The 13124-nt window shown below is 38.6% G+C and overlaps 1 protein-coding gene across 1 annotated transcript; it reads right to left on the reverse strand.

Moving 5' to 3' along the window:
* Positions 1–469: 469 nt before the first annotated feature.
* LOC115804804 (dual oxidase maturation factor 1-like) lies at positions 470–13084 on the reverse strand. The gene is made up of 7 exons (XM_030765299.1): positions 12938–13084; positions 12665–12722; positions 12227–12361; positions 11661–11868; positions 11323–11537; positions 9464–9672; positions 470–535 (listed from the first exon to the last, which is right to left on the reverse strand). The coding sequence occupies exons 1-7, from the start codon at positions 13082–13084 to the stop codon at positions 470–472; spliced, it is 1038 nt and encodes a 345-aa protein (XP_030621159.1).
* Between the last annotated feature and the right edge of the window lie 40 nt (positions 13085–13124).

A 13124-nucleotide genomic window follows, 5' to 3' on the forward strand; every position in this document is an offset into this window, starting at 1 on the left:
GTTGTGTTCTTGATATGAGTGACAAGCGAGAGACTAGGGTCAAAAATCACACCAAGGTTTTTAGTTGTGGAATTTTGCGAGAGAATGCAGTTGTCAAAATTTAACATAAGATTATTAAAAAGATGCTTATACATAGGGGGACCAATGACCAGCATTTCCATCAAACATTTCTTTTGTCCTGAAAGCTTACGGCTTACAAGTTTTGATTTCATGACTTAGCTCATAAGAGCATTTCTCAAGCTCTGCAATTTGGGACTGAGCTGTTTTGGTCCTAGCTCCAACAGGACCTTCTGAGTAAACTCAAATGTATATTTCATAGAATTGAGGTAGTCTAGGTGCAGAACATAAATCAGGCCAAATAAAAGACAAAGAGCATCAGGGTATGAAGAAAGGTCATCCTGTGTCACCCTCAAGAATTATTGCAATGCTGGTAGGCTTTAAGTGTAGATGAGTAGCATGGGGATTTGGGTCATCCTCTGGGATGACAGTGAGTATGCCCGCTGGCACCTGGGCAGTCCTCTCCTGTGTCCGAGTCCTGCATTCAGATCAGAACAAGAGAGTGAGTAAGTGTGTGAGGGTGTAAAGTGAGTGACTAAGTGAGTGAGTGAGAGAGTAAGAGAATGAGAGAGTGAATAAGTGAGAAAGAGAGAAAGAGTGGGTGAGTGATGGCTGAAATAAAAAGGTGATATGAAATTGGACATGTAAACAGGATTAAAAAATAAAAGTTTACATTCAGATCTCTCTGTCATTAGTATTATTTTTTTAATACTAGTATAAGTCAAAGTTAGACAGTTGGATCCTACTGTTCAAATACTTTTGTTTGGCACTCTTTATGAAGAATATTTTGGAAAATACTTACAAAACAGGTCCTGCAGAATTCAATGTCATTATCTCCAAGAAATAGTGGGAGACATCGCAGCACAATGGTCCGTGTTAATGTGATGTTCTAGACACACAGACACGATTTCAGGGATTAATTAGTCAATTTCTTTGTGGATAACAATAGCTTCAGCTGCAGTGACACAGAGAACTAAAAAGTCTAAAAAGAAACTTTATGAATTTCAGAGGACAAGTGAAGTTTATCATGAGAACTGTGCTGCAGAACATGGTGGAAATACTGCTAGCAGAATGGTTAAATAAGTTATAGAATTATGATACAGTGATGTCTTCACCTGAGTATCAGCCTGGCAGAGAAAGCCTTCAAGAGACTGACCCACTTTCCCTTTTTCAAGCTTTAAAATCTGAATGAGGTGGGGCGTGTGACAGTCCAGTGCTTCATAGAACTATTTTCGAAGGTTCTTGCTGGCAACTCTTGAGAATTCATCACAAATCTGAAAAAAGGAAAGAAAAACACATAACTATTGAGAGCACTAGTAAATTACAGCATAACATTTGGTGGGCATGTCGACATGGACTATTATACATCACACTTACAAATATCTCTCGCCTGAGTTTCTGTGAAAAGGGCTGGCAAGCGTTCTACCATGCTCTTCACAGGTGGTTGCTCTTCCAGAATTTCTTCTCAATGCAAATGTCTAATTTATCTTCTTTCTCACACTAACTACATCAGGTAAGCTTTTCTTTGCTACCGTCTCAAGTTCACTTCTTATTGCCTCAAGAGAATCTGCATTCTGTCCATCTGGAAAATTAGGCAAGAAGTTTGTTTCACTCCTTTTAGCCCTTTTGATGAGACTACTTGATGGCTCCCCTTCCTGGGTATCCTTCCTCTTTCTGTTGCTGTCGCTGTGAAATCAGCCAATCCTGATCTTCTTGGTTTTGTGCGGAAATTTCAAACTATTTTTCCATCCACAAAATCCAGTGCGTGAGAAATTTGCAGCGGAGTGCCATCCTTTATGTGAGCAAGGTCTCCTTGTCTCCGTCAATAACTTATGTCCACAGAGAACTCTGGAATTTCAAATTCAGAAAGCCAAGGATCCTGCCCAAGCCTTGGCGAGTCTGTGCTTTTTGGGGAAAGAATTTCTGTGTTGCAGGTGCCCGGCAAAGACAATATGGTAGAGGCTGGAGTATGGGACAGGCAACATAAGATCTTGATTGGAGGTCGTTCAGGTGATTCTGAAATAATTGTTAAAGAGAGGATCTTCATACTGTATTTTGAATTCATATGGTAGTGCCAATATAAGTTTAAGGTTAGTCAGCAAAGATCCAGTGTTGTTTGGTTTTCTATCTAAAGTGACCCTTCTAATGTCATCATCGGTGACAACAACCATGATGGGCTATTTATCTTCCATAATCCTACAAGACATAAAACATATATTTGGATAATGTAACAAATGAATGAGTCATTTGGAGCTTGTCAAAAAAAAAAAAAAGAAAAGAAAAAAAGCAGTGGCCGCAATACGATATGTACCTTTTAACTGTCAGCTGAGCACAGCTGAGCACTGTTGCAACCCTTCAAGTTAGAATGACATAATGGGATGTGAGTATAGACTTTTTCATTACAATAAAACAATGATTCCAGGAAGAACTAATTAGCAAAAGATATGACGTTTCAGAGACACAAACAATTTCCCTCTCACTTGATACACAGCCATCTGTGTTGCAGTTATGCTGCCTTCAGTTAATTCATAGGCACGAAGATGCTCATGATACCAACCAAGCATTGGTTTGCAACTAAACACTTTATCTGTGTTAATGATGACGACCTGCTTTATTTGTCTGAACTCTGGAAGCCCTGCACATGATCCCACAGAAACCACCATATCAGCAGCATATTTAATGCCATCAACACTTACTGATGCTGCCACAAGGACTCTATTGTGTACACCATACCTTTACTGCAAAATCTTGGATGTTCACAGGGAATGAAGTGAACAGTGCACTTTGTACCTTTTGTACTTGTAATTCTGGCTTAAAGAATGAAGCTGAATCTAAGTGATATGCCATCATTTTCTGATGTCGTCTAGCCAAAGTGAGGGCAACATTTTTGAAATTTTGGGTGTCATGGATAACTTTTATGAAGAACCTTTGCTTTCCCTCAAATCTCATTGTCCACATTTTGATCAGTGGCCCAAAGACTTTTATCAGTTGAGGATAATGCTCTATGGAGTGATGTTTGGGATGAAGTCTGCAATTTGGAAATGGACTCAAAAGTAGGTGTCTATGCTCTGACACTTTACTTTCCAGAATGAACAAAGAGTCGTCTGTAAATCTAGGAGAAACAACCATTTCAAAAATCAGATCTGTAATACATAGAGCCAGTTCGAAGGGGATTACTCCCTCCAAAGAATCATGCAATATGTCGGGCGGAAATCCATGCACAACATGAAAATACTGTAGATTATCATAAAGAATACACTCTCCTTTAACACCATATTCCTGTACCTTGGAAGGGTCCTGCATCACTTCTTGAACTTGCCTGTCATGGTCCTCTTTATTTCTCAACATGTAATAACCTGAGCTGACCTCAATGTCTTGAATTTGCTCTCTTGTAGCCATGCAAAACCTGCATATCTTGTCAACAGTAAAGCACTCCTGAAAACCTGCAAGAGCATGGGCAGCGAAGTTGTCAGCTGTAACATACAACACTGTTCCTTTTATGCTCGCTCCAAGCTTCTCAATGTATACTCCGTGCTCCTGTAATGACACAAGATCCTGAATGAGGGGATTTAAAACTCCATGATATCCCTGTTCCTTAATGACAGCAACTTTGCATAAAACAGCTAACTGTATGGCATGAAGAGATGAGTGGTACTTTGAAGCAAGATTAGCAAGAGTCCAGTACACAGCACATAACTTGTGTTTTTTCCTTGCTGTGCCTAAAGGGTTTGCAATCTCAAAATCGTCAATATACAAGACAAGGGCTATTCTAAATTCTTCCTCTATTACTATCGCGTTGTTGCAAAAAGCAGAACCATCCCTGTAGCTACAATACTCATCTGACTCAGGGAAATTCGTGGAAAGAACCTTGTCTAAAATTTCCTGTTTTCTCAGCAAGGCTTGGATCATTTTAAGCATTGGTATGTAAACTAAAGTTTGACTGTGCTTATTGACAAACTCTACAGGTTCCACAACAGGAAATTCTTTTGCAAAGAAAAATTCTCTCCTTCTGTAAGTCAAAAGGGACCCTCCTGTAGATGTGTGTTTCAGAAATGCAAATATCTCAGTAACAGTTCTCACTACCTCCCTGACAACAGCGCTCTCAACATCAGGGTAATGGCGTTTGAGAATCTTCTCAATGCCAGAATACAGTAGCGGTTTGAAAGCACAATTAGTTGACTGAGGTGCTGGACCACTTCTTGCACAGCACTTTCAGAGATGTTCGGTACTGACTGCATTTTAAGGACAGTGAAGCTAAATTGTGCTCCAGTTGGGTATGCAAGTCCTGAATATCAGTATCTCCAATTTCCTCCTCCTCACTAGTTATGTCATCTACAGCTATAACAGAAATACGTGTGTATTAAAAGTAGACATTTGTTTCAAAATCACAATCCATATAGGGACACTGTACTTGTTGGAATAATTTCAGATGCTTGCGTAAATGTGTCAGAAAGTCTTGTTCAGTACATGGCTCATTAAATTCACACAGCTGACAGTTAAATATTTGCTCGTGTATTTTTTTTCCAGGAGTGATCTGGCTGTGAAATTTGGATATATGTACTTTCAGAGCATTAAACGAGTTGAATGTGCATAGGCACTGGTGATGAAGGCATGCTATTGGAGAAGTTCTAGTAAAACGCCATGCTTTAATCTGTAATGCCTCAACAGTTGGCCTTGTTTAGAGGAGAAGCATGTGCATAACGTACATGGCCACTGCGTTCCTTTTTCCAACTGACTCTGCAGAAAAATAAAGAGAATGATTCATTAGGCTGCAATATTAAATGGTTACTGGCTGCAGTTAACTAGCCCAATTTAAAACCTAGCTGCTGTCTGCTGGTTTGTTACTGAACAATATCAGGGGCTATTGTGTATGGGGGTGAAAGTAACAAAAATTAACTAATAAAAATGGAGGTGATGAAAATACATGTGAATTGAAAAATAAAAAATGACAATCACAAACCACGCCCACTGAACTTGCAGCCTTAATTTCAGCCTCTGAGCAGTGGCACAACGTCCTCAGCTCCGTTCAAGTTGAGAGCCAAAAACTCGATCAATTCAACAGTGGGCATTGTTTGTGATGGATATTTTTGCCAAAAGTATCAAGTAACACAGAAATTGCTGTTAACATAACCCGAAGTAAGAAAAGTTGCTAAACTATAAATGTCAGTGGAATATATCAGATCATTTGACAATTTATCACTCTTTTTCAGTTCACATACATTTTTACCCCTCTATTTTTCAATTCACATGCATTTTAATCACCTCCGATTTTAGCAATTAATTTTTGTTACTTCCACCCTTGAGGCTACTTTCTCTAAATGATAAATGGCAATTTTGTGTTGTGAATGGTGAACGATGAATGAAAATGATGAAACATGGCTCTGTTTTCATCATATCACAAGTGTTTTAACCATATCACAAGTGTTTTAATTTTCATCACATCCATTTTTATCAGTTAATTTTTGTTACTTCCACCACTCATAAACGTAGCTACACAACCATCTAAGTCAGGGGTCGGCAACCCGCATGTGGCTCTTTCATCCTTATACTGCGGCTCCGCGTGGCTTGGGAAAATAAATTATAAGTATTTAATTGAAGTGTATTTTATTTGTGTTAGTTCTTTTTTAAAATTTTAGTTCTAAATTGGAAGATTATTGTGATCTTGAAATATTAAAATAAAATTACATTTTATTATTTTTCGTCGCTCAAAATTAGCGTCACACTCGCGGAAGCCGGTATACCCGCCAAAACGCCGTCCATTTATCGAGACTTTCAACCCCAGGTAGGCCAAGTATGGAGAAATGTAAGAAAAGAAAAATATCTGAAGAAAATAGAACATTTAATGATGCCTGGGCAGATTCATTTGCATTTACCTCTGACGAGAGTGGCCTACCAGTATGCCTAATTTGTGGAGAAAGACTGGCTAACAATAAAAGGTCAAATGTCGCAAGACATTTCCAAAATAAACACAGAGCCTTTGCTGAAAAATATCCGGAGGTAGAAGAGAGAAAAAAAGCTGTTTCGGAACTGATGCGGAAGGCTGATCTGAGGAAAAATCAATTCAAGAAGTGGGTGAAGTCTGCAAATTCAACTACATATGCAAGTTTTGTGGCCGCTCAGGAAATAGTCAGGCATGGGAAACGGAGAATATATGAAAGAGTCATTCATTAAGATTTCAAAACACCTATTCGCGGACTTTAAAAACGAGTGAAATTGTGCAGAAAATCAGAGAGATGGCTCTCTCTGCGAAGACTGTCAAAGACAGAACCATAAAAATGGCAGAAAATATCACAAAACAGCAAATTAAAGACATCAATTCAGCTGCAGCGTACTCAATCGCCTGTGATGAGTCCAAAGACAAAAGTGACATTGAACAAATAGCGCTGTTCTGCTGATATGTGAACTCTGCTGGACCACAGGAAGAAATGGTTGAGCTGGTACCACTAAAATGCCAGACACGGGGGGAGGACATCTGTGAGGCTGTGCTTGATTGTTTAAGAGCCAAAGAAATAAAAACAACCCACCTAGTGTCAGTGTGCGCAGAGGTTCAGGAGCAGAAGTCCCATTAACCAGGTAAAATAAATATTTATGCAGATATTTTGCAAATATTTATTTTTCACTGTTTAGTGACAGTGCTTTTTTTCCCAATTTATTTTTTAAATTCAGGTCAAGGCTCCGCTACTCCAAAAGCCCAAAGGCGATATAAGGATGACGGCTCACGGCATTTTTTGCTTTTGTTTGCTACATGGATAATTTAAGTTCAGCTTTTTAATTCATTTGAAAGAGACCTTCAACTTGCTGTGTTGCTTTTTTTTTTTGTTATTATTTTTTTAAGAATTCAAAATGTTCAAAATGTGTTCATTACATAAATAAAATTAAATTCTCTCTGTAGCACTTCATGGATTTCATAAGCAACACACTATAGTTGTTTATACAAAGTGTAAAGGTAAGAAAAAACAATATATACAGTGTTATCTTCATTTTAGATGTCAAAAAGTATTTGCGGCTCCCAGTGTTTTCTTTTCCGTGGAAACCGGGTCCAAATGGCTCTTTGGGTGTTAAAGGTTGCTGACCCCTGATCTAAGTAGACTTGGTGAATTATTAATTTAATCAGAAGCAAGTAAAAGACATGTGCATGTACATATACATGGAGCTACTGAATATTAACTCGATTTCATCAGCTAAACATAGGAAAGGTGGATTCACTGAACTGTTTAGGCACCTTAATCCATGTTCACCGTACATTTCCCATTTTCCAGTCGCTAGCTAACTAGCTGTCTAGCATACCTAGCTGTTCTACTGGTTGGTAAACTTTGAGCTAGCTTGCAGGTCTAAGAAGCAAATTAATACCACTAGAAAACAATTTTAATCGAACTGGAGTACTCTACCTAGCTAACGCTGAACAGCATCACTATAAACAGGCAATCCGTCTTTATGCGAGCTAGTGTGTAAGCATATGCTTGCTATCGGGCAAAGTTTGGTAAGCTAAAGATGTTAGGAGAGAATTCATTGTTATAAATTAGAGCTACACCCCCACATTTCTTTGCTGCTCTAGCAGCATGAGAGAAGGAATAGTTTAGGGGTGAAGCTTCATTTAAAGTGAAATAAACATTTGGCTTCAACCAAGTTTCACACTAAACCCATTGTGTCAAGGCTAATATCAATGATCAGAGCGCTGACCAGCAAAGCCTTGTAGGAGAGCAATCTAATGTTAATAAAACCTATCTTCAGGGTTATCGGACTTACAACAATCAAATCGGAGGAGGGGGTCAGCTGAAGTAGACCTGGGTTGCTGTGACATATGGTCTGTCTGACTCTAGACTGGAGTGACTTGCATGGGCATGAGAGTACACTAATAGGAAAAGCCAAATTGCTGCTGTCAGAGGGGTGACCAGAGTGCAAGTTATGTTGTGTAACTGAGACATAGTGAGGACTAGGAGGCTTAAGGAGGGAGGTAGTCTTCGTTGAAGCCTCTCCACTAAATGAATAACTAGTCATATTAATCTTAACCTTATATTGGAGGAGAGGAGTCATTCAGCAGCCTCTGAGGGCTTTTCCTTAGCAGGTTTTCTAATCACCTGCGACCTGGTCTGCTCTAGTGACATACCTGACATCTATCTTGCCTGATAAAACAGCAGCACCATGCCCTTTAGGGTGCAGGCCGTCCGCTTGTAGCAAGCCAGGTCTACCTCACAAGTATGGCCAGTTATCTACAAAACCGAATCCCTAATCTACACAAAACTGCACCAGCCAGTTGCATTAATCTACTATACTTTCATCATTAACCCTAGCTGGAAGAGGGCCCGAGACAATTAATCCATGCCGACACATCTTTCTGGCAAAGTCACAAGCCCTAGCTATGTTGACCTTTGTGACTTCTCATGCAAACGGGAGTGGCAAGGGTAGTGAAGCAATTCACAGCTGGGAGCGGTTGTGAATCAGGCTGTACAAATGACGGCTGGCGTCTGCGAGACCTCCTGCCGCTCACGACCGTAACAAATGCCTTTTCTGCTGGCGAAACTACACTAATGGGGGAGAGTGGGCCGCTAATTGGCTCTAAACTACTGCTATCTGGGGTGCCTGTCGTATCTACAGTAATAAAACTAGACCCAGTGCTACCTTCCTCTAGGTGATGGACACGTCTCTCTAGGAGAGACAACTTCTCTACTAGAGCAAGGCAGAGAGAGCAAGACATAGTGACAGGCAGTGAAAGATAATGTTAGCATTAACTATCAACACAGTATTGCTGTGTTAGCAATTAGTGCAGTGCATTTCTTGGGTTTATACTTCATGCAACGGTTCGTCTATCACCAGCCATAAATTTTAGAGACTTGTTTGAATGGGTTTTACTTAGTTTATTTGACAAGTTTAGGTTAAAACATGAACAGTGAAAGAGGAGAAATTTTTCAAGTTACTGAGTTACATTTCCAAATGGATTTTTATACATACTTACATTTGTCTGAACAAAGAGTTTACATACATAATCACAGCTGTTTACATACATAATCACAGCTGCTTCCAGCAAAAAACAAAGAAAAGAATAGAAAAAAAACTTTCTGACTATTTCTTTCTTTCTTTCTTTTTGTTCAAGTAGAGTTGATATGATGGCCCTTGATGACAGTGGCTGTTTCTCACAGTTTCTTATGAAAAAAAAAATCTTACAGTTGAAACAATACGGCTCATTTGAAATGTTTCAAAATGAAGAGTGGATTGAAATTACTACACATTGTAACGTTTAATATGTCACAAAGCATACAAAGTTATGGTTCTCTGTCAGATGTTTTAGACTTTTTTTTAAACAGAAATCAGGGTTCAGAAATCAGGGAGAGCTGAAACATCAGAAAGACAGAAATAACTAGGATTGGATTTCTTCAAAATATCCTGAATTATATTAAATGAGACTTACAGTTTTGTTGTCAACTTTTGTGGATTCTTTGCTTATAATCACTCCATCCAGAGTTACTGTCTCTACAAGGTTAATGTTGAAGTAGCTTTCTCCTTCATAGTTTTCATCTTCACAACCATCCACACCTATGCTGAAAACTTCCTTCATCTTCTCTGGCATCAGACAGTCCATGAGTACCACCAATATCCCAATCAAAGCACAGAGGAAACCTGCCAATCAGCATATATTCAGTTCTGTCACTGCGACATCACAATGAAGGTCACACCTCTAAGCCAGGAGTGAGTCACTATATAGTTAAGTGTTTTCTGTCTACTTATTGCTATGACATCAGTCTGTGCCAGTCTCAGTTTACCAGCAATAAGAAAACAGTAGTCATGTACAAAACCATAAAACATTTGCACAAACTTTCTGATCTTTTGCAACTGGAATCATCTTTTATGTCCCCCTAAGAGACATCCATTTTTCAGCCAATGGTGTTATCACACCAGTGTTAATTTCATCAACAAAAACTGTGACGAAAAATGTTCGTCAACAAACTTTTTCTCATGACGATAACAAGACGATAACTCAATAAAAATGCACCTTTGAAAAAAAAAAAAAGAATATATTACCATTTTTGTTGACAAATCAATAATGCCAAAAGTCCCATAATGTACGATAATTTGATCATTTTGGGACACTTAGCATTAGAAGTTATCAGTCTAGGGCTATCTCATTTTAATTCATTTCCCGGCATGATCAGGATAGTAAAATATGGATCCTGAGTATGTGTTTACACATCTCCTCTCACACTCCTTCCAGCCAATCATTCTTGTTGTGATGATGAACTCACAAGCTGTCATTAATTTAACCGTTAATCAAATCCTCTTTACAAATCAGAAATGTGGGGTATTTTATACTGAGTGCAGTAACTTACAGGTCATTGCTATATTTACCCAGTGCAATGCCGTTAACCTTATAATATTACAAGCTAAATGAGCTCGTCAAATGAGCGCCCGCTCACATGTAGAGAGTTTACACTAGATATATATACTGCTTCATCCATGTGAAGACACCAAAAAAAAAAAAAAAGAGAGAGAGTGCTGAACAGGAAGGTGAGGACAGGAGAGCGGTAAAGTTTGTTTTTAAACAATGTGGCTTGTAGGCGGTGTCAAAAAGTCGTTCGTTTCAGTAATTACACATTTACACGTATTTGTTCACTTGGTCATGACTTGCATATGATAATTTCCCTCAAAATATGATAGTTTTAAGCCTCTGGTATGATACTTTAACATTTCCCATCTGGCAGTGCTGTTGGCAACTCATATCATGGCTAGAAGAAAAAGAACGGATTTGTGAAATATTTTAGCTATAATACAATTGAAAATAAAATGCACTGAAAACAATGTGGGTGCAAAATCAGTGGAAAAAATACCTCAAACCTCAAAAGGCATTTGAAGATGCACCACCAAGAAATATATGATAAGAAAAGTTACACTTTTATCAAAATCAACTTAAAGGCTTGACTTTGTTAGCTAGAAGCAGACGGCTATGTTTTCTTGTTCACTTGATGTGGTAACGTTAATTGTTCATACCAATAGCAAACGTAAGAATATCTGTGTGCTTGATGAAATCACTGTAATGATTTAATTTTTAAAAAATGCAAATTGACGAAAATTTGACTAAAACGTGTCTAGTTTTCATTGACTCAAAATCACCTGCCAAAATTAACAATGTATCACACTCCCTTTTCTGATTGTTCCTCAGATGTAATAACAAGGTCCTTAATGGATGAATGAAAGTCATTTTTGTGAATAATCATGCCCTTCACATTACTTAGTGCGATGAAAATTAGTCCTAAATGTGTTGTTGTATGTTACCTGTGGCCAGTGCTAGCCAGAAGGAGTGGCTGAAGTCACTTTCCAGGGGCTCTGCTCCTATGGTGAAATGACACTGAGGCAGGTTGTATATTGTTGAGAATGAAGCCATGGATAAGAAGATGAACACGCCTGTGACAAACATCATGTACCCAGCATAGAGGATAACTGGCATCGAGAACAGAATATTAGCAACCAGCCAACAGCAGAATGCTGTCCTGAGAGAGGGAGAGAGAGAGAGAGAGAGAGAGAGAGAGAACATCAGAGAACTATACTTTTATGATTTTTTAAAATACAAATAATTTTTTCAGTGGAATAAAGAAAAAGCTGGTGTGTCTTACCAGAGGGTTGCTGAAGCATATCGACCAGAGTATCTGTACTGGTATATGAGGCCACATGGGTTGTTTAAAGTGAATTTCTCTGCAATATACAGGATGGGGTTGGGCAAGCCTTTCTCCAGTGCATCAGAGTACTCTTCATCAATCTGGCTCGACCACTGGAACATCTCATTATAATCTATGGTTTCATTGAGCTGCTCCACAGGGTTTCCTGTATGGATGTGAGGGACATTTTTTATAACCATCAAGTACTGAACAGGGTTTCACAACTGCACTTCTGTGAGACTGACGATATTGCACAAACACACCTTATTCAAATCATCCAGTTGTCTCTTAGTCTTTTATAGAGGAATGAGGGTTGTTAATGCTGGACTACAGAAAAAAACATAATGTCCAGCAGATTCTCATGACTTGAAGAGAGGAGTGACACCCACTTAAGACAAATTATCCAGGATGTGTGACTTTGGACCTTAATAAAGTTCATATTTTATGCATACATTATACTGTATGTTGTTACCAAGGTAATGTGTATTAACGTTAATAGTAGTGTATTCAGTAAATTCACTAACCCCTTAGCGTTATGTTAATTCCATATAGACCCACATGCAGGCCAACCTCTGCATTCACTTCCGCACTGCTGAAGGACTTGTAGGTAGCATTTGCCTTCAAACTGGCTTCTGCCCAGTCACTTGTGAAGTTTAGTGCTACAGAAAGACAGAGACATAGAGAGAGGAACATTGAATAATTAACAGTAGAGTGGCACATCAAATCTGTGGCTCCGCTTACGCTGTTAACTGAAGTATTTAGTCATTTAGATTCCCTACCAACACAAGAAAAAAAAAAGAAGAATTAATTTCGATGTACAAAAACATAAAAACTGTGTCTTGTCCAGGTATTTTCAGTGTAATATGACATTTCTATTTTACCACAAAATTTGGTTTATTTCATTATGATCTGGGGATTTTGTCTTCTCCACTGATGTATTTAATAGGACATAGAGTACTCACCTACTATAACTACTCCAATAAATAAACTGGTAATTATCCTAAACATCCAGAACAGTCTCTAAAAGAAAATCATATCAAAGGAAATAACAGTAAGAGGGATGCATTTTGATCCACAAGTTCATTTCTTTCTTTGTAGATAAACTGTCATTACAAATGTGCTTGCAGGATTATTCGACATGACCTTGTAGCAGCACTGTCACAGTTAGTCTTTCGTCCAGAAGCTTTTCTTCATTATGTTTCTAACTTAAAGATCACGTGTCAGTTTATTCTTACCGATTTGCCGCGAATTCCTGCCAGAATAAGGAGAAAGCTAACGGCCAGCACCAAAAAGACCAGAATGATCGTGAGCAAGTTTGTGCTGAAGATGAAGGGGGTTCTTGGTAATGGGTAGAATGGGTAAATATCATCGTAGAAAGTCATCTCTCCTGTAAGTGCGAGAACTAAAAGCTGCAGACAAACC

Source organism: Chanos chanos, chromosome 2, assembly GCF_902362185.1.
Source record: "Chanos chanos chromosome 2, fChaCha1.1, whole genome shotgun sequence".
NCBI lineage: Eukaryota > Metazoa > Chordata > Actinopteri > Gonorynchiformes > Chanidae > Chanos > Chanos chanos.